Source organism: Sinocyclocheilus grahami, unplaced genomic scaffold (assembly GCF_001515645.1).
Source record: "Sinocyclocheilus grahami isolate Dianchi unplaced genomic scaffold, SAMN03320097.WGS_v1.1 scaffold491.1, whole genome shotgun sequence".
NCBI classification, from domain to species: domain Eukaryota; kingdom Metazoa; phylum Chordata; class Actinopteri; order Cypriniformes; family Cyprinidae; genus Sinocyclocheilus; species Sinocyclocheilus grahami.
The window spans coordinates 759,001-783,542 of NW_015505670.1; the positions used below are offsets into that span (position 1 = coordinate 759,001).

At 36.8% G+C, this 24,542-nt stretch overlaps 1 protein-coding gene and 1 long non-coding RNA gene across 3 annotated transcripts; one reads left to right on the forward strand and one right to left on the reverse strand.

The window, feature by feature from the left end:
- Positions 1-2,724: 2,724 nt before the first annotated feature.
- On the forward strand, positions 2,725-3,744 carry LOC107554096 (uncharacterized). Its single transcript, XR_001605029.1, has 3 exons — positions 2,725-2,761; positions 2,897-2,935; positions 3,440-3,744. It is a non-coding gene; the product is annotated as an uncharacterized lncRNA (long non-coding RNA).
- Positions 3,745-8,361: 4,617 nt separating this feature from the next.
- On the reverse strand, positions 8,362-22,147 carry LOC107554140 (abl interactor 1-like). Of its 2 annotated transcripts, XM_016236555.1 has the most exons (11): positions 21,935-22,147; positions 20,785-20,955; positions 18,242-18,421; positions 16,213-16,271; positions 15,192-15,287; positions 14,805-15,097; positions 11,197-11,316; positions 10,838-10,969; positions 10,507-10,602; positions 9,555-9,680; positions 8,362-9,391 (listed from the first exon to the last, which is right to left on the reverse strand). In XM_016236555.1, exons 1-11 carry the CDS (start codon positions 22,064-22,066, stop codon positions 9,228-9,230), a joined length of 1,569 nt encoding a protein of 522 aa, XP_016092041.1. In that variant the 5' UTR covers positions 22,067-22,147; the 3' UTR covers positions 8,362-9,227. The 2 variants fall into 2 exon arrangements, with proteins under 2 accessions (XP_016092041.1, XP_016092042.1); XM_016236556.1 differs by lacking the exons at positions 10,507-10,602; positions 10,838-10,969.
- Positions 22,148-24,542: the final 2,395 nt, after the last annotated feature.

Here is a 24,542-nt window from a genome sequence, read left to right on the forward strand (position 1 = left end):
ATGTGTAAGGTGTTATGATTTAAGTTTTGATATTGATATTACATTTTCTATATATCAGATAATGGAATAAGCTAGAGGCGGATACTGTATAGTAGTCATGTTTCATGTGCAAAATCAGTGTATGATTAGAAGAACAATCTGTAAATTGCCTGATTTCTGAAATAAAATGTTTAGGGAAATAAATGAATCATTAATTGAAAGACTGTACTAATCAAAATCCGAAAAAAATACTGACAGCATTTTATACACCTTTTGGCTTCAATATCTGTATTGCTGATGAATTACTGTCCAGATTTACACTGATTCCACACAGACAAGAACCGGACTTTATTCTCAATGAATGGGATAAATAGCTTCAGCCAATTAGAGGAAATCATTTATTTAAAACCTAAATGTGACCTAGTCAAGGACTATAGATTGCTTTGTCTTCAGTTAGTGGCGTTGTGGCATTTGTGTAGCAAGTGCCTGTCATTTGGACTTCTGTCACTGGTTGCTAATTTTGTTAACTATGAATGTAACTAAAGTAGCACCCATACACATCCATATAAATCTGTCACTTTTTAAATTTAAGATTTGAATATGAAATTTCTGAATTAAATTTAAAAAGTATACATAGAATTAACTGCTATTGTTCTATGATATATTGTGTTTTTCTGTCTGTGAAAGGGAAACATAAAGATATGCACTGATTTATCAGCTTAAATTCAGGTTAGCTCACAAATTGTCCACACATCCACTTTTCTCCTGAGCACGTTATTTAACCGGTTTCACCATCAGAGAGCAGAGTTTGTCCCAAATATATACAAATATATCACTTCAGAGGCTGTATGCCAGGGATCCTCAAATCTGGCCCACGGGATCCACTTTCCTGCAGAGTTTAGCTCTAACCCTAATCAAACACACCTGAGCATGCTAATCAATGTCTTCAGGATCATTAGAAAATCACATGTAGGTGAGTTTGATCAGGGTTGGAGCTAAACTCTTCAGCACATTGGGCCTCCAGGGCAAGATTTGAGGAACCCTGCTGTATGCCTGCATGTCGTCGAGAGTGTGGTATGTAGAGCAACACGATAGCTTCACTTTAATTCACTTTTCGACCTACAAAAATATGATATGATAAATAGGTGTTTCTTGGCCAGTCAGATACCAGGAACCGAACTATCCGGTTATGTGCGTTTCATAAAAAAAACAACAACAACAACTTTAAATCCTCTCACCTAAGGGGATAATGAAATGTCATAATTTAATCACTCTTATGTCATTCCAAACCTGTATGAGTTTCTTTCTTCTCTTGAGCACAAAAGATATTTTGAAGAATGTTGGTAACCAAACAGTTGGCAGTAGCTACTGAGTTCCATAGTGTTTCTCTGGGGGGGGTAACTAACCTGTATAGTCTCTAAAAAAACATCTCCCTTGAACTCACTTATGCAAATTAAATGTGTATTTATGCACCTCCTTATTTGCTACCTGCAGTTATTTATGAATACAGGACGAATTCCGGTAAAGAGGCAACTTCTTGGGTAACCTGTAAAAATGTTGCGGTATTTTCATGTCAATAAAATTGTATTGTTTAGAGACCATAAACAAATCTTTAGTAAAGGCTTGTTTATTTGGAGGGAACGGTTTTTTCATTTGATTTAAGAAACAAGATACGAGAGACCACGCTATATTGTGAATACCGTACTTTGTACGCCTCATTACAGTAGCTGCAACTTCTTTAACCATGAATATAATAATAACAATAATACAGCATAACCTAGAGTGCATTTTTATAAAACATTATAAAACTAAATATTAATAAATACCAAGGACACAAGTTTTCATTCAAACGTATTTTAATAGCCAAATTCGTTCAATTACATCCTTCCGCTAGAAAATATAGTGCGTTGCCATGCCACAATGATACTCTATGGAACACATGCGCAGTGATATGATAAATAGGTGTTTCTTGGCCAGTCAGATACCAGGAACCGAACTATCCGGTTATGTGCGTTTCATAAAAAAAACAACAACAACAACTTTAAATCCTCTCACCTAAGGGGATAATGAAATGTCATAATTTAATCACTCTTATGTCATTCCAAACCTGTATGAGTTTCTTTCTTCTCTTGAGCACAAAAGATATTTTGAAGAATGTTGGTAACCAAACAGTTGGCAGTAGCTACTGAGTTCCATAGTGTTTCTCTGGGGGGGGTAACTAACCTGTATAGTCTCTAAAAAAACATCTCCCTTGAACTCACTTATGCAAATTAAATGTGTATTTATGCACCTCCTTATTTGCTACCTGCAGTTATTTATGAATACAGGACGAATTCCGGTAAAGAGGCAACTTCTTGGGTAACCTGTAAAAATGGCCAAACTATTTATTAAGAGGAAATAATTTATAGTCTGACAGCAGGTCATTCTCTGCAGTAGGTCAAGTTGAACTTGATATTTTCAGGCATTTACTTTTATTGACCCAGTGGCTCTGAGAAAACAGTGAGAGGCCATGCATGAAGTTGCCTCACTGTACCCACAGTCTTCCTTTTGTATATTCAATACTTTATTCACTTCATCTAAAACATATTTTATCCAGTAAACTACAAGCAAAGCTAGCTTTTTATGTTTCTGTAGGTATAGTGGAAGTGGATGATTCCATACTTTATGGCAGATTATTGGTGTCATTTCTGAGAATATTTTTGTCATGTGATGATATGATGACATGGGCGTGTTTTATGTTTTTTTTCCACTTAAGACGTGATGTACAAGGACAACAGTCTACGTAAGATTTTATCTACCAGTACAATACTAATGTAGACCTTTGTACTGGTAAACATTCCATTGCAACCATAATTCCATTGCACTTACAACCCAGACACAGTAAAAGCTTCTTTTTTACACTTCTGTCTTTCCATAGATTGTGAAGCATGCGAAATGAAGATGATAGTAAAAATGGGTTAAGTATGTTTTCTAATCTAGAATTCTTAAGCCTCTTGAATTTGGATATAATATAAAACATGCCACAATCTGAAATGTTCTGAAGTTTGATTATCATCATTCTGTATTTTCTTAAATCATAAGATATTCGTTCTGAATTAAAAGTAGCTCATGTAAATGAATGAATTGACATAATTTAATTTGGTGGTAAATGTTTAATAATAAATCAATTAATTCAATCAAATGTTTAATATTACATTAATAACAAATCAATAAATGGACAGACAAAGAGAGAAACTGTAAGCAATGTAACTGTATGCAGTTATATAACCTTGGCTGACATTAAAGCGTTTGAAGAGGTAGATTTTATTTTTTACATTGTTTACTAACAAAATTGCACTTATGTGACTGTGTGTGCATGTAACTGTCAATGGACCTTCTGAACAGCCAAAGCTGTGAATTCTAAATGTGATGGTTCACATTTTATGAGTAATAATAAATGCATTGGCTTATATCTGCGTAGGACCATGAGGACAGTGGCAGTGGTAATGCAGGAGGCGGAGCTTCACCTCCTCTGTTGTAACCGTGCTGGACTTTGGCTTCTGAGGGTGCAGCTCAGGTGGCATGTTGACCATGAAGAGTGAGCTTCCAGACAGTCAGAAAGATGGCTTATACTACATATAATTTATTATCTCTCGTTAACTTTTAACATACTCTCAGGACATTATTAAGAGCCAGTGTTTATGCATTATTTTTATCATACATTTTCAGCTATACAGTTTACAACAGGTCAACCTGTTTTTCACAAGTTAACAAAAAGGCTATTGCATGTACAAAATGTATAAATATTCACAAAACATATATATATATATATATATATATATACTTTTAAACCTTTAAACAAGTTCTGCTGCTCATCGTGCAAAACAGTCTTTCTTTGTGACCCTGTAGAACATGTTCAAAATCCCAACAGAATCGCAGATTACTATAACTGTGACATTTTCCTTCTCACCATTTAAACCTTTGCATTGAGTAATAGTCCTTGGAAAAGTCATGAGAATATGACGTTGCCTCTTATTTTTCTTTTAACCAGTCCAAGTGCTTGAGATGCGCTTATGTTTGGTGTGATCATGAATGTGAGGGTGGCGAGACAGATTCTGAATATGCAGGAGGAGGTTCCACAGGACAGGCCTCGGGCTTCAGATTTAACTGCAAAAGCAGGAATTAATGATGCGTCGTCATTAACAGTGAGGACAAAAAGCTCATTTAAACATTTCAGGACAAGATACAATAAATGATGGTCTAGACAACTTAAAGTTAATGTACTGATTGTTTTTTTGGGGTGAAACCTTTTACACTTTAACATATTGAGTACATTTTAAAGCTGTGAAATCAATGAATCGATATACCTTATGAACTGAAAAAATGAAGTAGATAAGAATAACTACTTTTGGTACCATAACAAATAAAATTGAGGACACTATAAGACCCAATTTGACTCACACATTTGAGTAAGCCAATTTAAAACCAATATTTATGAGTAAAGCAAAGCTATTTCATTGGAATACATTAAAAATGTAGCTGTTAAAAAATTGACAATTGTTATCAAGCAATAGCACACATACACTAAGTTGATGTTAAAGCTGAAAAATATTGAAATGAGTAATTGTGATTCTTGAAACTGGTCGGTAGGCTATAATTTTATAATTTTTCTCAAATATTTTGATTGAATTTAACAAAAATATGAAGTTTATCTTAAAAATATACTTAGTTGTATATTTTAGTTAGTTGCATATTTAGTTAGTTTAGTTGTTTATATAAAATTAGTCCAAAACTAATTTTAGGCATTGGTATTTGGTATTTCCAACTCCAAACAATCTAGGAAACTAAAGTTCTGTAATAATTTACTCGCCCTCAAGTTGTTCCATACTTGTATGAGTTTCTTTCTTCTGCTGAGCACAAAAGAAGATATTTTGTAAATGGTCCCAATTGACTTTCATAGTATTTTTTCCATTTTATGAAAGTCAGACAGTTATTCTTTAAAATATCTTGTGTGTGTGTTCAACAGAAGAATGATACTCATACAGGTTTGGAATAACCTGAGGGTGAGTAAATGATGACAGACTTTTAATTTTTTGGGGTGAACTTATTAATAATAATGAACTTAGTTATTACTGTGATATTTACAAAGCCACTGAATTGTTTTTAAGAGTACATTCCACACTATCTTCAGGGTTACCTCATGATAAGCAGGAGGCGGCTCGTAGAACTGTACAGTGCTGTAGTGCGGTGGTCTGTGCAGCTCATCTTCAGACAGAGAGATTGGAATGACGTAGACGGTCCGTTGATCCACGGCTCGAGCTTGAGCCTGCAGATGCTCCACGCGCTCCTTACGAACTCGCTGGAATATTTTACAGAAGCCAGCACAGCAGATTGACAAAAACCCAAAGGTTACAATAGGTACGAAGATTCTGAAAGAACAACGGTTGGGCAGTGTTAAGATACTGCATGAGTGTGAGCACATGTGCTGATGTGATTTTGAGTTGTTAGTGATGATAAAGAACATAAACCATTCATATATCATACAGATGAAGAGAAGATAGAAACTGAATGGACATTTCCAAATGTTCCGAATGCGGAAATAACCTACAGATACATACAGTATCTCACAGAAGTGAGTACACCCCTCACATTTTTGTAAATATTTTATTATATCTTTTCATGTGACAACACTGAAGAAATTACACTTTGCTACAATGTAAAGTAGTGAGTGTACAGCTTGTATAACAGTGTAAATTTGCTGTCCCCTCAAAATAACTCCACACACAACCATTAATGTCTAAACCGCTGGCCACAAAAGTGAGTACACCCCTAAGTGAAAATGTCCAAATTGGGCCCAAAGTGTCAATATTTTGTGTGGCCACCATTATTTTCCAGCACTGCCTTAACCCTCTTGGGCATGGAGTTCACCAGAGCTTCACAGGTTGCCACTGGAGTCCTCTTCCACTCCTCCATGACGACATCACGGAGCTGGTGGATGTTAGAGACCTTGTCACTTCTGTGAGATACTGTAAGAGAATAAAAGAAAATATAATTTTTACATTTTATGATCTAAAAAAAAAGCTATTGCATTTTCACAACTTTCCAAAAGTGGGAAAATACCATTTACATCAGCTTTTACTATGTTGTAAATTGTCATTTAATATGAGGCTAATATACCACAACATATTGGCCCGGTTTCACAGACGGGGCTTAGCTTAAGCCAGGACTAGGCCTTAGTTAAATTAAGATATTTAAGCAGCTTTTATAAAAATGCCTTAGAAGAAAACATTACATGTGTGCATCTTGAGACAGAACAATGGATCTGACTTTTGGAACTGGAAAATGGAACTGACATATTTTAAGATATGTCAGAGCACAATATTTTCAGTTGAGACAGCTCAAACATGCATTTTAGTCTGGGACTAGCCTTAAGCCATGTCTGTGAAACCGGGGGATAGTTTACTAAATGTACATTATTTTGTGTGTGTGTGTGTGTGCATACATACGCCCACACACACAGAAAATAATGTACATTTGTATGGTTTCGGAAATCTGCATGTGTGTGTTCAATTTCACAAAAGAGCATTGAGAGCAGGTATACATACTTATATACTATATATGAATCATCACTCCTCTCCATGGCATTGAAGAAATTCCCAATTCAGCAGCAACTCTGTCAGTAAGTAAATAAATTATATTTGGTGATGACAGATTTTATTAGTCTATAATCATTAATATACATATAATATTGAATTCACTGTGAGGTTTTCAGTAGGCCTATCCAACTCTAACTCAAGCATCATCATATAGCAGACTGGATGGGCAAAAGCTTGATATAATCATCAAATATGAGTCTTTCATACCAAATTTTTATTGTACAGTATTTTGTTCAAATGTATCTTTATGGTAAAACATACAACCCCAAGTAGCAATGTTGGTGTTATTGAAGAAAAAGCTTTTCCGTTCACTTCCATTCATGATTTGTAATTTACTGAAAGCCATGGCCATTGCCGAGGGCCACCAAAGGTCATCTATATAGGATAGCTTACTCAATGGGCCCAAGTGGGCTAAAATGTTGTCCCAGGCTCTGTAAAGTTTAGTGAACACCTTGCTGTAGACCTATATGTTAAGAGCAGATCAGGAGGGCGATGCTTTTGTGTTACACGCACCCCTTCAACACCCATCAAAAACCACTTCTACTGACACCATAAAGCAACAGCTGCAATGTAGGTTTTTGCCAGCAATGTGATTTAGACAACACCTGCCCTTTCCATCCAACAAAGGAATCACAGAATCACAAAACAAAAGAAACCCTTGCAAATATAGAAACGTTTAAGCGGTCGAAAACAAATCACGCCTTTAACACTATCAAAAAGCCTACAGATCAATATATTTATACAAGCCCAGTCACATGTCGGTGATATTCTACTAGCATAAGTGAACATCATACACATTTTATGTAGTTAGTGAAATTATTTCTTAAACCCAGTGAGTATTCAAGCACGTCTCTGAAAAACAAACACAAGTCTTACCTCAAAGAACACGAAGAAGGTGATTACGGCAATAAAGTAGACGCTGAGTGCACTGCTCTGATTTGAGACTGAGTCTTATCTGAGGGAGGGTTTAAAGTGCTGATAGTGAAGTTTGAACACTTTTATGGTGACTGACTGGTGTTTAAAGACACAGTACCTATATCACAGGTGTTTCCTGTACCAGGACATTTTGTTTTTGCAGTACTTCATTAATATCAGCTATTACACTCTCAGAAAAAAGGTACAAAAGCTGTCACTGGGCCAGTAGCCTTTTAAAATGTACCAATATGTATGATTTAGGTACAGATATGTATACATTAGGTAGTAATATGTACTTTTTTTGGGGGGGTACAAATTTATTGAATTAGGTACAAATTTGTTAAAAAGTACCACCCCAGTGACAGTTTTTTTTTTCCCCTAAAAGAGTGCACCAGCAACAATGTGCTTCATTATTTGATTTTATTTACCTCAATTGCCTCATAATTAAAGAACAGGCATTGTATTGCCTATATCATTATATTGCCTCTCCCTGATGAAGTGAAAGCTTCCTTGCAAAGTCCAGGCTTTGGTTTTGGTACAACTGGTGGACCAACATGACCTTTCTGGCAAAGACAGCTGATCAAGGAAGTCTTACTATTTAATCTAGTTAAGATGCCTGCTAGTGACTCGAGTACATCAGTGTTCAAAACAGCTGTGCTGACTCCAAATACACATTTTATCTCCCCAGACGTTTCCCTTTTATTTATGTGAAATAAAGAGAAACACATTTAAGTTTAAGAATAATGTAAAGTTTAATATATTTCACCAACAAGAAATAAGCAAACAACAGTCTAAAGGAGAAAAAATATGAAGTAAATAATACGGCTGCTGGTGCCGATGAGCCAGTTCCCCATGAATTAACTCCTAATCTAGTCAAATAAACCTGCCATTGTATATTATACATTTTGTTGGCTCCTTGACAAACTGCTTTTGTTTTCTCTTTTGTAAATGACTTTGGATAACTAAATGCAAAAATGTAAAATAAACATGTCAAACGAGCTTTGTATAAGGTGCAAAAAGAGTGGACGTTTATAATTGACATAAAACAATTTTAACTTAATTCCCAGACATTTACATTAACAGTTGATTTATTCTATGGACTGTAAATGGTAATTTGGTATCATAAATTGTGTCTGAAATGTGCCATTGTGGTGTACATTTACATTTAATTCACAAACTAGAGCATAACATGTTTGGGGAAAATACTGTATTTGCAAGGGAATCAAGTAAATGTAACTTATCATGAGTAATAAAGGTCTGTAATTAGGAATCTGCATAATATATTATACATATATATTATTTCATTATTTACTCTGCACAATAGCCTATTCAAACAAACACTGAATTAACAAATAACCATTGACTATTCTCCACGACTTTGTGAACTTATCTAATACAGCTAAATGTACAAAAACATTTCTTAATATGTTGTACATTAAGATTATAACTTAAAGTCCTGAGAGATCAATTATCATCATCATTATTTAAGACCAAAGTAAACTTTATAATACAAACTCATCTCAGCTGAAATCAGTCGGCATGTTAATTACATTTGGAATGTTTTAAAACTGAAACATAAATGCATTTCAGCAGCTCCAATCATACAGCTGATTTCACTGTTTCACTTTAGAAATGCGAATACAAGGTGCCTTAGGTCTCAATAATTCATTCACTGACATTCTGGCTTCTTATGGCCAGTTAAGCGGTGGATTCCACATAGTTGCCAGGAAAATATCCCTTTACTCCATTGAGAAAGCCCTCACACCAGCCATCCTCATTCCTGCTGGTGAGGTAGATGATATCGCCCTCCTGAAATACCAGGTCACCTGGCTTGCCTGTGTTGCAGTTATATAGTGCCACCACTTGGTAGGAAAAAGAATTACAATGGAAAATCAGTACCGATAGATATTTTTGATATCTCATGTTCTGAATGTGTCATTACAAAATGATCCATCTTAGATGTCAATACAGTCATTTTCACAATGCTAATTCTTTACCTGAATGAGTTAACATAAATGAGCCTACCTTTCTCCAAATAGTCGGCTGGTGCAGTTATGTCGTAATCAATGGGGGGAGGTAGAGGGGGCAATTCCTCAAAGTTGTCGAAATATTCCAGTGGTGGCGATGGGGGCGGTGCTGGAATCTCAAGGTCTAAATGTGCATTGACACACAAAGTTAACATAAACGTACAAAACTGGCAAAGTGCAAATGCACCATTATGATCATAAGTGTGTTTGAAGGAGATGTGGGTAATTTCCGTGCCACAAGCCACATCAAATAAAATTGTGAAAATTATTAAAATTCAAACATATGGAAGCCCACACTGATCCTTAAACAATGAAAATAATAACAATATATCTCATTTTATAAAATAAAAATAATTATTGCAGTTATTTCGCGATTCCATTTTTTGACACTAGAAATTACACACTTCACCTTCACAGGGATGGTTCACCAAAGACAACAAAAGTCTATCATATGGCTTCAGAAGACTTGGAATATAATGCACCAGTACTATTTTATTTTCCTCTGACCCCACTACAGCGTTCAAATATGTCTATTTTTATTATTTTTTTTGTGTACAGTGTATCATTTTTTTTCTTGTTTTAGATCTATTTTATAGGTCAGCCTATATTGTGCATAAGTTGCAAGGATTATTTTTATGATGCCTTTTTGGTTCTTCTTTGTCCTTTTTGCAGCTAACATGTTTGTATGGACATGATGGTGAGTAAATGATGACAGTCATGATTTTTTTGGCTGAACTATCCCTTTAAAATCACTCGACTCATTTGAGTTTTCGAAAGAGAGATCTAACTTGGCGGAGGATGTAGTTTGAGTGTCCTGCTGTGTGTAGGATGGTGTGATATGAGGTCAAAGTATGTGCTGATTTGACTTGCTGAAGTGCAGACTGGGGAAGTGGCAAATATAAAGGAAGAGAAGAGCATCAGACAGCAATGCACAAAGAGGCCTCACTTACCCAGGTGCTCCAGGCGAGCAGGGATCCTGCACAATGGGCTGAATGAAGCAGGCGGAGCCAGAGGAGGCGGGTATGGAGGGGGTGGGGGTATCATGACTGACAGGTGTTTATCAAGAGAAGTGTGAGGGAACAAATTTGAGATTTTTTTAAAGGCCGAACAATAAAAATGCAATTACTAAACTAAATGGTCTTTGGAACGGTATGAATGGCTAAATAAGAACCTATTTTTGGTGCGTGGTATCAATATATTTGATAACAAAATGAGAAACTGTCAATGAAATCTGATAGGTGGCTTTAACGAATCAGGTCTCAGGAAGAAGTGGGGCCTTACGTGATTGAGCAGAAGGCAGAAAAAGCGAGCGCGTGTACAGCGAGCGAGCGCTGGGGCCCATGCGGACCCTCAGAGACAGCGAGCGAGAGCTAGGAGGATGACGTCGCACCCGTGAGCGGCGAGAGTGCGGAGCTGAGTGAGAAGAGAGAGACAAGTGTGAAAATAAGAGCAAAGAGTATAAAAGCTCACAGAAATAAACTACAGCAACACCAAGATAAAGAGCCTAGATAAGCTGCCTGTAAGACAAAGCAAACATGTAATCGTTCAAACTGAGCATTTTGAAGCGACACACAAAGCATTATACAAAACAAAATACCACCTTTAGACAAACATGTGCTTTTGTTTTGGCATTTTTGTACCTTCAATGTTCTCGTCACACGGCAGAGGCGGTGGGGTCGGAAGATCAAGGCCATCAGGGACTGGTGGAGGAGGCATGTCACTGGGAGCTTCTGGTAGAGGAAATCCATTCTCCTCGGCCACTAGACACAAATTCTCTATTCAATTTTATTACTTTATTGAATTATCTATTTTAAACTACTGTCATTGGATTCTTTTTCTCTGACTTCACTACAGAGTACAAATATGTTTACTGACTGGATTGTATTCTTACAACAAACCTTTATACTTACAGAACATACTTTATTTTTTTATATATTTTATTTTTGTGGATAGTTTATAATTTTTTCTTGTTTTTGGTCTCATACATAACTTTTTTTAGCTGTTTAATGCAGTTACACTACTTTTTAAAAGTTTGGGGTCAGTATGTATATATATATATACAGTGGGGCAAAAAAGTATTTAGTCAGCCACCAATTGTGCAAGTTCTCCCACTTAAAAAGATGAGAGAGGCCTGTAATTTTCATCATAGGTATACCTCAACTATGAGAGACAAAATGAGAAAAAAAATCCAGAAAATCACATTGTAGGATTTTTAAAGAATTAATTGGTAAATTCCTCGGTAAAATAAGTATTTGGTCACCTACAAACAAGCAAGATTTCTGGCTCTCACAGACCTGTAACTTCTTCTTTAAGAGGCTCCCCTGTCCTCCAAATATTGGACAGAGTTGTTTCTCCCGCCTCCTTTTTTCAGACTCGATGCAGATTGAGGACATGAAACAGGAACGAGCACAATTGATAATAAAAGGTCACGAGCCTCCCTCACTGCGATTTATCCATGTTTTAATATGCCTATGGTCACAGAGCTTTTTAGATGGATGCCGAGACTTTTTAGGTCAGGTAAATTCTGCAATCTCTCACCCATTTCATTTGCTTGCTTCATTGGCTGCAATACGCTGTGTTTTCCACCACCTGGCAACCCAGGGTGTTGAAATACTATTGGGTAGACTGACAGTGGTAGGAGTCACACAGACCAAAACAAAAACTGACATTCCGACATGGAACACACATTTGAAAGTAGAATAACTGGCAGTAAAATTGTTTTTTTTGGAGAAACAATTATGAGAACTTAGCATGTTTCCTAAATTTCTGCAAACATATGGCATTTTTATGCTTTAGTACAGTCTCAAAAAAAATTGTATTCAGCACCTTTAAGCTCAAAAAAACGTCCGCCCCCCCAAACTACCCATCACAAAATATCTGTGAAAGTCCATTGAGCACTAAGGCACTGACCTTTAAATTGACATTTATTATATACACAACAAAAGATAAAGTAATCCTTATTAAAAAAGAAATGATCAAGAAAAAAGTGAATTCAAATATCACCACTGAGTGAGAAGTAGTGAATATACAAAAGAGGTGCAAAGTTTAGGATTTTTTTCTATCTTCATTTGGCCTCCTCACATACTCAACAGCCCTCATCAGCTGTTACCATGACAACATCTTAAACAGCAAATACATCAGCGGTTTAGTGCTGTAGGCTGATAGGGAACCCGGCCAATCATAAGCCCCAGAGCTTTCCAAATGATCTAAACTTTAAGAAAACACCATAAAACTAAACATTTCACGTGATATACACATCTGAACTGTACTGGATGATAATCACACCCATTGGCTGAATATATAGATGGTGACAGACGTTAAATTGCGGTTTGAAATGTTAATATATGTGAAAAACTGTATAAATGAGGCTTTTTGAGCCAATCATTAAGTCTGTATATACACACATATACAGTGTATATATATATATTTACACACACACACATATACTGTATGTAAAAGTAAAAGTAAAGGTAAAGGTTTGTTAAAAGCACTTAATTAATGACATTTTCCCATTTTCCGTGACCTAATCTAAAGTGAGAACAATTTATGCTTAATAAGTTAAGAAAGCATTATATAACTCTTTACATATAAGCTAATTAAACAAAAATAATTAAGTTAATTACAGTGACAATTAATGAAGAACTCACTATTTGTATAGAGTCTATTAATTAATAGACTCTATACAAATAGTGAGTTCTTCATTAATTATCTGTTTGAACTCGTTATCAGTATAAAAGACACCTGTCCACAGCCTCAAACAGTCACACTCCAAACTCCACCATGGCCACGACCAAAGAGCTGTCAAAGGACACCAGAAACAAAATTGTAGACCTGCACCAGGCTGGGAAGACTGAATCTGCAATAGGTAAGCAGCTTGGTGTGAAGAAATCAACTGTGGGAGCAATTATTAGAAAATGGAAGACATACAAGACCCTACTGTGAAGCATGGGGGTGGAAGCATCATGCTTTGGGGCTGTTTTTCTGCAAAGGGACCAGGACGACTGATCCGTGTAAACGAACGAATGAATGGGGCCATGTATCGTGAGATTTTGAGTGAAAACCTCCTTCCATCAGCAAGGGCATTGAAGATGAAACGTGGCTGGGTCTTTCAGCATGACAATGATCCCAAACACACCGCCCGGGCAACGAAGGAGTGGCTTCGTAAGAAGCATTTCAAGGTCCTGGAGTGGCCTAGCCAGTCTCTAGATCTCAACCCCATAGAAAATCTTTGGAGGGAGTTGAAAATCCGTGTTGCCCAGCGACAGCCCCAAAACATTACTGCTCTAGAGGAGATCTGCATGGAGGAATGGGCCAAAATACCAGCAACAGTGTGTGAAAACCTTGTGAAGACTTACAGAAAACGTTTGACCTCTGTCATTGCCAACAAAGGGTATATAACAAAGTATTGAGATGAAATTTTGTTATTGACCAAATACTTATTTTCCACCATAATTTGCAAATAAATTCTTTAAAAATCCTACAATGTGATTTTCTGGATTTTTTCTTCTCATTTTGTCTCTCATAGTTGAGGTATACCTATGATGAAAATTACAGGCCTCTCTCATCTTTTTAAGTGGGAGAACTTGCACAATTGGTGGCTGACTAAATACTTTTTTTCCCCACTGTATTTAAAATAAATTTATACTTTTATTCAGCAACGACGCATCAAATTGATCACAAAAGACTGTAAAGACAACTTTAATATTACAAAAGATTTCTATTTTAAATAAATGTTGTTCTTTTTATATTTATCAAGGAATCCTGGAAAAAAAAGTAGCATGGTTTCTATTGTTCTATTGTTTTTTTAACATTGATAATAATAATAAATGTTTCTTGAGCAGCAAATCAGCAAATTAGAATGATTTCTGAAGGATCATGTGACACTGAAGACTGGAGTAATGATGCTGAAAATTCAGTTTTTCCATCACTGGAATAAATTTAAAACACATTAAAATAGAAAACAGTTATTTTAAATTGTAATCATATTTCACAATATTACTGTCTTTACATTATTTCTGACCAAATAAATGCAACAAATCCAGCCTTGGTGAAACATTAAAAAAAATCTTAGACTCCAAAAATTTGATAGTTTAGTCAGTAGATGAAGAGCAGGTTAGGACAAAAACTTTATCATACCTTGATTTAACACGTCACATCTAGCTGGCATGCGTTGTAACCTCCTCCTAACCACCTTTCAATGACCTGCCGTGTTATAGGATGACGCTGAAATCTTCTGGCACAAACTAACCTGTTTCAAGAGGTGGAGCTGGTGGAGGAGGTGGTATTGTCATCAGGCTCCTGGGCTCAGGTGTATTCACTGGAGGGGGCGGGGGGATGTTGGTACAGTCAAGGGGAGGAGGTGGTGGAGGTGGAGGTGGAGGTAGACCAGTCTCCTGTCCATGATCTTGTTCGCCCTCTGCCTCCATCAGTGGGGGTGGAGGGGGTGGTCCTTCATCCAGCAGCGTGCTGATGATGTCAACATCAGGGCTGGTGGGCCAGCTGGGCACTACAGGAGGCGGCACGGCTTTACTGAAGCTCGAACTGCAGCGACGGAAGAAATCCAGTTATGACAAGTGATATAAATGTTATGTTAGAATTATAATCAGAAATTATAAAACACTTTCTGTGCTCTTACGCAATAGACTTGTCATTAAGTGAGGTAAGGGATGCTCCATGAGAGAGAGTGGGTGCCACAGGACACTGGACAGGCTCGGGTGGACGGCTGCCTCGACTTAATCAACATACAGACACAGAAACACATATTGAGGTGTCAGACAGTTAATATTAGGCATGTACTTCTGAATTTCATGCAGAAAGCCACTTAGGACACTTTGCTCTAAAAAGACAGGTGCATGACTCAAGTGCTCATGCTGAGAAACTAAAGTTACCGCAATGCAAACCATGTTGCTTTCAGGCAGTGTAAAGTGGGGAAGTGGGTAGAACAAAACTAAAATCACTTCCTGGAGAAAGGCCCTATAACTGAGAAGGAAGAGGAACAGAAGCCTGAGACATATGGGGTTGATATGAGTAATGTCTGATTTCATTAGTTTTTTTTTAATGAACAAGACATTTTTGGTGGAGGATCTAATCCAGAATAAAAAGAGAAGTGATGACTACATTACAGTTAATCATAGGGTAGCAGTGGTCATGTGGGCAGCAGGTGATGAATAAACACAGGATAGCTGTAGATACTGCATAACAGAATGAAAACGTGCAAATGTCTCGAGATATGTTTTTAAATGTAACCAGCATCACAGCACTCATGGCACAAGATGCTGAAAAAAATAGCCAGACACTTTGCAGTGGTCACAGAATGGCACATATTAAAACAGATAAAATTTTTTGTTTTATTGTTAACTAAAACTATTGAGAATCACTTTCATTAACTGAAATAAAGCTGAAATAAAATAAAAATATTAGAACTTAATGTTGCCTTCACAACTAACTCAAAATCAGTACTAAAATGACTAAAAATTTAAATTTAATAAAAATAAACCTCAATGAAAATATTTAAAAAAAAAACTCAAAATGACAAACGAACCTAGCAAAATGACTCAAATTAAAACTGAAAATGTAAAAATAAAAGCTAATTCAAAATATTAATAAATACTATAATATCTAATAATCTCGTCCTGTGTGAACAGCACTAGACGTACCTCAGCGTGCTGCCGCTCCGTGTCATGGTAGCTGTTTTTAACTGCGGCTGGCCAGAATCCTGAAAACATCAAATCTGCAGATTAGTGTTTTTTGGATACAAGTAACTAAGTTATAATATCCAAACAAACTAAAGACTGACCACCCTGACTCTTTTCTATTAGCATTAGCCAACCTCTCATGTTTACTGTGTTTTTCTGAGAATGCAGAATATATTGAAAACAAAGTAACTGCACATTTATTCCAGGACTCCATAAACTATATTTTCTGGCTAATTACCCCAAAAAGTGTAAACACTGTGGCTCAGTGGTGCTATCAATTCATTGCTGTTTGTTTGAGCAAATCTACACAGCAACACTGGCTCAAGCAATCTGTTTGACTGACCAGTGGGTAGTGTTCAGGGAACCTGTCTGAAATAATTCATCATTATTTTTGTAATACTTTTTAATGAAACTGGTAGCACAGAAATCACACACTTTATACGGCTTTACAGTCAAACATAAAATGAATAAATATATATTTACATCTCCAAAAGTTTTTTTCAAATGTTTCTGTAAGAAGTATTTTACGCTCGTCAAGGCTGCATTTATTTGGTCAAAATACAGTAAAAACAGTAATATTGTGAAATATTATTTAAAAAAAATTAAATCACTGTTTTCCAGTTTAATATATTTTCAAATGCAATTTATTCCAGTGATGGCAAAGCTGAATTTTCAGCATCATTACTCCAGTCTTCAGTGTCAAATGATCCTTCAGAAATCATTCTAATATACTGATTCTCTGCCCAAGAAACATTTATTATTATTATCATCAAAGTTATTATCAATTATTATCAAAGGTGTGCTGCTTAATTTAACAGAATGTTTAAAAAACAGCATTTATTTGAGATAGAAAAAAGTTACAACTGTAACACTGTGTAATACTGTAAATGTCTGTCTTTTATTCTTGCTGAAGAGAGGAGTATTAATTTCTTAAAAACTTACACTGATGTAGTGTATATAATCAATTTATAATTAAAACAATAACATTTCACATGAAAATCTACCTTCTACAAGCATATCAACATGTAAAAATGAGTGTTTGCTTGCGAGTGCATGCAATGTGTTAAGTCTTGGTGTGTGTGTGTGTGTGTGTGTGTGTGCTACGTGATAGACTTAATATAAATGTGTGCTTCAACAGTCTTCTGTGGCTTTGTGCCAATGTACCCGCAAGCCTGACAAGTGCATTCCTGTGAAATTCTTGAAGCTTTGTGTTTGTTTGTCTGCTTACTGCTATATGGACCTAGCGGGGTATCAGTGAGCTAGCTAAACATGGGTAGCACCAATGAATGAGTCGCTGCTTTTCCCACGCTGCTTAGTGGCTGGTAGCCAGCCAACTGTGTGTGTGTGTGTTTGAGGGAAAAGAAGAGTGTAGAGGACGCAGGAAAAAGAGTGATCTGAATGTGCCGCTGCTCTGAGTGTATGTGCACGGTTAATTGATGTCAGACTAACTGCTATATAACAGGATGTGGTCGGGTATGACAAAACTAACAAAAGCTAAACAAACATCGAATCTTACTTTTTGTGAAGGGAAGAAATTAAAAGTTAGATGATGAAACAGCTAAAATTGTATTTCTTAAAATGTCAAATTTTTAATTGTTAATCCAGAGTCATTGTAAATCTGGTCACTGGGTAATCCTGCCGTATCTTGTTCCATTTTGTATTTTACCCTAGGCTACTAAATAATCCTGCGTAGATTTTACACTGTACAATTGTGTACAATCACACTGGGTTAACATTCTTATTTGCATATTTATGATGTTAAAACATTGATTAGTGAAGTATGGCAAGCAGCAAGCATGAAATAAATAAATCCGATCTAATTGTATTGAATGTTTGGATAATACAAAAATGCACATGAGTATTTAATGGGGAAAGCACTGTTAAATAACTCAGTGTAACATTCTAGCGCCTCACTGCATACCTTTGGCACCACAATCTGGAGAGCTAACCATGCTCTGTACCCACTTCATGAAATTATATGTGTGCTCACCTTCATGCCATGGCCAACTGAGTCCAGGCTAGAGAAAGAGATGGGTGCGCGGGAGTACTTGATCTTGGCTTCTTTATTTTTCGCTGGGGGGACAATCTTATGACTGTGTGGAACCCTCTTGGCAACGGTGAAAGCGCCGATCTCTCTGCGGGCTACCTTCTCCCTGTGCATGTCCACTGTCTGTATAAAAGTACAGATATTGGGGGGGGAAATGACAATACAGGAAACAATTTTTGACATTAAAATGAATAAATATTCCCAATCTACATGCCACACTATCATCGCTCATTAAAAGAGAGATGATAAACCTGATTCCTGTCTTTGCAACATTCTGCAGTAAAATATGTTTTTATTATATGTGACCCTGGACCCTGGTCAATTTTTAAATTTTTCAACATTTTTCAAAATCCATTGATATATGGTTTGTTAGGATAGGACAATATTAGGTCGTGATACAACTATTTGAATATCTGGAATCTGAGGGTGCAAAAAAAAAAAAAAAGCTAAGTTCTTAGCTATGCATATTACTAATCAAAAATTAAGTTTTGATATATTTACAGTAGGAAATTTGCTAAATATCTTCATGGAACATGATCTTTACTTAATATCCTAATGATTTTTGGCATAAAAGAAAAATCTATAATTTTGACCCATACAATGTTTTTTTTGGCTATTGCTACAAATATCCCCCAGCGACTTAAAACTGGTTTTGTGGTCCAGGGTCACATATTACGGGGCTGCTGAATGTTTGATTCTGATTGTTGATGAATGTTCTAAGGCAGGGATCCTCAAATCTGGCCCACGAGATCCACTTTCCTGTAGAGTTTAGCTCTAACCCTAATCAAACACACCTGAGCAAGCTGATCAATGTCTTCAGGATCATTAGAAAATCACAGGTAGGTGAGTTTGGTCAGGGTTGGAGCTAAACTCTGCAGCGCATTGGCCCTCCAGGGCAAGATTTGAGGAACCTTTTCTAAGGTGTACATTTATTTTTCAGGAAACGCAGAGCTAAAGTAGTTCTAGGCAACAATGACTGATAAATTATTGTTTTTGATAAATGATTAACATTAAACATAAAATTAAATGCTATGTATTCACATTCATTTTTTATTAATTTATTAAGTAATATTAAATGTAATATGTTTACATGTATTTTATTAACCATCTATTAGTTCACAATGCAGTTAGCTACTAATATGCATTCTAAAAACAAGAATGCTATTAAGCAACCTTGAGCTTAATCTAGTATTTACATCCACCACAACATTAAGCTCATAGCCGTTTATGCTGTTCCAATGGAATCAACTCCCTCGATAAAAGTTTAGTTTGTCATGTAGGAGGAACTGATGTTGTTGCTAAGACATTAGATACTTCCTGAAACACCAGTCTGGTGTTCCTCTGTGAGCCCTCAAATAGAGTGAGAAGGATCACTATTATTCCAGGCCTGCTTGTTACAGCTCTTCCTGGGCACAGGGCAGACAATGGAGAACATCAATCAGGGTTCAAACTTTGTTTCTGAGCGAGAGAACAGTGGCCCTTTCATTCCAAGTCTGGGATCTGGCTTACCCCCGCTTTAGCCCTGCCTCAGGTGACCTGGTTAGGCAGGCTGGGCACGGAGCGCGCTGGAATGCTGTGCTGGAGTGAGAGGAGCCAAGGGAATCGAGGGGGGAAGGAGGGGGCCGTGGTGGCACAGAGTATTATCACCCGGGTGACAGGGGGCCCCAAGCAGTGACTACCTACACTGAGCTTTGGGACATTTTTACAACAGTACTCTGTCCTTATCCACTTAACAGTAGTAACAGCTTTTAATTTTACAGTCATGCTATTTTCTCTTTTAGGAATAATTGAGGCTTTTTCGAAACCCTTCACAGATTCTTGTTCACCTAAAATGTATCACAAAACTGAAGGTCATAATCATTATCATTTAGAAGTCTTATCACCTTCTAAATGAAATTATAGGCATCTTATATACCTAGGATGCAGAATTGTAATTTGAAACTAAAATTTAAAAACAGAATTAAAATGGAAATGGAAAGAAATGTACATAAATGCTGCAAATATAGTTTTGAAGTGTTATACCTACATCACATTAGTTTTAATAAAAAATTAATTTGTATTTAATGTTTATATTTTTTTTATTATATTTAATCATTTATTCTTTACTTTATGGGCTGTGGTGGAATTAATTCAAATGTTGAAGTCAATTTTTTTTATAAAGCCATCTGTCAATGTGATAAACATTTGGTGGTGACGTACAGCAAAATTAAAATGAATTGTACCAGTATTCAATTACTAAGGGAAATAAGGAACCAGCACATGAAAAACTGCTAAATTCAGTGTATCTGAAGGACAACTTCCATTTTTCATGAAATGAAAGACGACATTGTGGTGTCTACATGATAAGACTGAACTACTTTACACTGATTAAAATGACCATGTTGTGGTAATATGATCAAAAAATAACAAACATATTCCAAGTATCTCAAAACATCTGACTGCATATTCCAGTTTCCCTACAAGACAAAGAGGAATGGGGCTGATACCTGTTCGATCTGGTTGATGGAGGACTCTATCTTGCGGAGCTGCAGGGTCTGTGCATCCAGAAGCTTGAGCACATTGGTGGCCATAGAGCTAATCTGATAAGCCACACTAGCCAAGGACTGAGTAGTGAAGGCCTTGGTCTCCTCCAGGGCTTTGGTGGGGTCATTTCCAGACTGCAGAATTAGAAACATCCTTTAATTAAACCGTTAAACACAGATGACATATGAAAGCATGTTTCAACCAACTTCATCTTAATGTACATTAATACTAGCTGTCATGGTGTTGCATGTGATACATGCCCTTAACATCCTGCAGCTAGAAGAAAAGGGAACAAACTTTTTGTGTACAAGTACACAAGCGTTTTTGCTACACACAGTCATTTTCATTTGTTGTTCGTCTTTTCATGGACTTCTATTGTTTTATACTGTGTCAATGATATTAACTATACTTTAAGGCTTAAGCTTATTCCTCAAGCAAACCTTTGAGCATTTTTACATTTTCATGAAGACATTATTTAACGTTTACTATGCCATTTCTGTTGTTTAATCCGCTGACAGGCAATTTCTGGTTTTGCTGTATTTGTGGGGAGCATGCAACGGAAAAAAACGAAAAAAACTTGACCTCACACAAGGTTCGAGTCAGATGCTTTATCTTCTCACTTGTGTGCCTTTCTTCCTGAATGCTGTACAAAAGTATATTTATATTGAACAGCAGTCTCATAAATAGTAGCATGAGTGTGAGCTGAGACCAAACTGTGAGTTCCGCTGTTATAGTCTGTTTAATCTGAAGTTTTACAAAGCGGTAAAGTCAATAAGAATGTAGCCTACTGAGGGACTCCCCCTAAGGACAATAAATACACCAACCTGTGTGGCATTTACCTTTAATAACACATTTGAGTAGGCTACTGTTTGCATACTGACTGTAAAAACTGATTTCTGCATAGACGTGTGTACATGGAAAACTATAGAAAAGCAGCGCAGTGGAAATGCAAAAACGCATTCTGTGCTCAATGCACAGACGTATCACTCAAGTATACTATTAAATAATTAAATTCTTGTTTAGTAAATTACACGTCTCATCTTTTCCCTACCGGTCTCAGATTGAATCTGTGTGAGGGATGTGAAGCTGCTCGAGCTCGTGTGAGTGTCTTACCTGCAGGTAGTTGCTCTCGCAGTAGTCCGCTACTTTGTATAAATTGTTGTAGTTGTCTAAAAGTGCTTTGCGAGCAGAAGGGGCCTCCTCCAGTATTTTTGTAACTTCTTCGGAGTAGTTTTGATCCTTCATTGCGCGATGGAATGACAGACCGATCAAGCTCAACTCCGGAAACCTCCGTGCGATAGCAGCCTACTGTAGTGATATCTGTCAGTCAGACCCATCCGCCAGTGCCTTCCTCTGTCACCAGACACAAGTTCTGCTTTGATGCTGCAAGCACATATCTGCTCAAGGGTTTTGCGAGCATGTGGAAACGAGAACATATTCCCATTTACATTTGCCGTTCTCGACCCGCCGCCTCTGCTCACTCTAGCCCGCCCTCAGCTCACGCTAAGTCGGGGCTTCCCCTCATGCTAGTCCGCTGTGTTTTTCGTTGTGAAACCGAAACTACTTTGTTTGGTCTTCCAAAAGAGGACACGACTAGAAATCAGTGGTTACGTTGTATTTACAACACTTTTCCAGAACAGTTCAACCCAAATATTCAGATGTGTGCAGCACATTTTATGGAGGACTGTTTCCTGATCCTGGTAGAGTAGACTACAATGCCGGCTGTTCTGACTCACAGACTGTAAGTACGTTTTCATATTTAAAGGATTTGCCACTGATGATTCAAACGCAAGTTTTGAGCAGTGTAGAGTAGTGCTTGTTGTTCGTCATTTCTCCGATCACAAATGCAGACAGAGTTTTATGTTTACGCGGCGCGATACAATGCAACGCAACGCATAAAAAGACAGTATAAGTCATTATAATAATTAATTATGTCCCCACTGGATGCAACAAATGCCTCGTTTGTAATGGGTTTTAATGTTGTTGTCTCGTCGCTCTGGCCGGACACGCCATCACAGTATGGTGAGGGACGTAACATTTCCGTCACACGCTTGAGGTAGTGGGCCAATCACAACGCATTGGATAGCTTTTTTTTTGGGGGGGGGCAAAATACATCACCAAGAGTCAAGTCAGACATTCGACAGCAATGAATACCGAAGCACAGGGTAAATGTGTAATGGACGCCTCGCAGATTAATAATGTTTTGATTAAAAGGTAGTTAACATTAAACGTCAGCGAAACCCTAAGAATTCACAACACTTTTTACAATAGTGCTCTCATTATAACATTATATATATGATAGTTATTAATGTCCTGCATTTCTGTTTTGATCAGTAGAATGAAGCATTTGATTGCAGGTTTTTAATCAATGGGATTTAACTAATTTATCTCATATAGAATAAGCTTCGCTATTTATACAACATGATGTTAATTTTTGGACTTATAGGCTATGTGCACAAAATGCCCCGAATGCACATGAACGTGCTTGAGCGGCTCTGAATGAGCTCATTTTGTGGAGGCGTTCTTCACGCAACAACGTGCAGAAACAAGGCAACTAAACTCTAAAACTTCACAGCGTTTTATTATAATAGTGTTCTCATTATAATGTTATGCATATGACAGTCCCAGTCATAGTTATTAATATTCTGCATTGTTGTTTGTCCTGCTCGCGTTGCGCACTTAAGAGATAATCACCGTAGTACTACAATGAAGCGCTTTACTGCAGCGCAACCAAATGCATCTTATACCAGATAAATAATATATACACAATATAAACCGGCTGACATGTTTTGAAATCACTTGTACCCCACCTGATCTTTCTCTCTGCCTGTGTCAGTTTGAGTCTTGTTCAAGTTTTAAATCCCTGCCGCCAAGATGCTCCTCTGTCGGTCACGGATTATGGAAAGTGAAACTTAATTTAAATATAGGGGTGGTTGGATTTATTCACGCACGTTAAAATATTTCTTTAAACCTTTTTTGTTTTCAGATTCTTATTTACAGCATTATCATAATATGTATATTAACTTATTTGGAGAAAACCGGTAGTTCTGTGAAATCAGACATTTGAGCACCCCCCATATAGCCAAAACGGCATGATCATAACACCTCTGCGAATATTCGACTGTGAGATTGGTTGTCGAATCAGGCTCCTCCTATCGAAGCATCGAATCTTCGAATATTTGGGGTCACCCCTAATATATATATACAGTGCACAGCATAAATGAGTACACCCCCTCTGAATAAATATTTAAAAAAATATTTTCTTAATTATCACTAATATAATTAATGGTAAGATGGCAAAATTGAAACATATTAAACATATACTTAATAAAAACATCAAAATATATGCCAATATTTTCTGTAAGATAAGTAAATTAGCCAATTTTGTTTAAATGAAGGATTGCAGAAATGAGTACACCCTAGATTTAATTCAGAAAATGTATAATATTCTACTTAGTATGTCCTCCAGAACTTAAAGTATACTGCTCTGACCCTTCTTGGCACTGAGTGTACAAGTTCATGACATGAGTTTAACTCCTGGACGATGTGGAGTTTTGCTCAGTTCGGCTCTACAGAATCTCTCACAGCAGCTCAAGAGTGTTAAGATTGAGTGAAATACATGCCCACTGAAGGATTTTCACCTTGGGAGAACGAATGTATTCATTGTCATGCTGAAAAAATGCCCAATAATGCAGGGAATAAGGGGAGGGTAGCATCTTCT

What these genes read in the sequence shown, in the direction of transcription:
- LOC107554140 (XM_016236555.1), bottom strand. Translation starts at nt 22,066, where the DNA reads ATGAAGGATCAAAACTACTCCGAAGAAGTTACAAAAATACTGGAGGAG. An exon ending in CCATCAACCAGATCGAACAG is followed by an intron (nt 18,422 to 20,784) that starts GTATCAGCCCCA and finishes ACTTTTATACAG; the next exon opens with ACAGTGGACATGCACAGGGA. An exon ending in AGCCGACTATTTGGAGAAAG is followed by an intron (nt 9,392 to 9,554) that starts GTAGGCTCATTT and finishes TTTCCTACCAAG; the next exon opens with TGGTGGCACTATATAACTGC.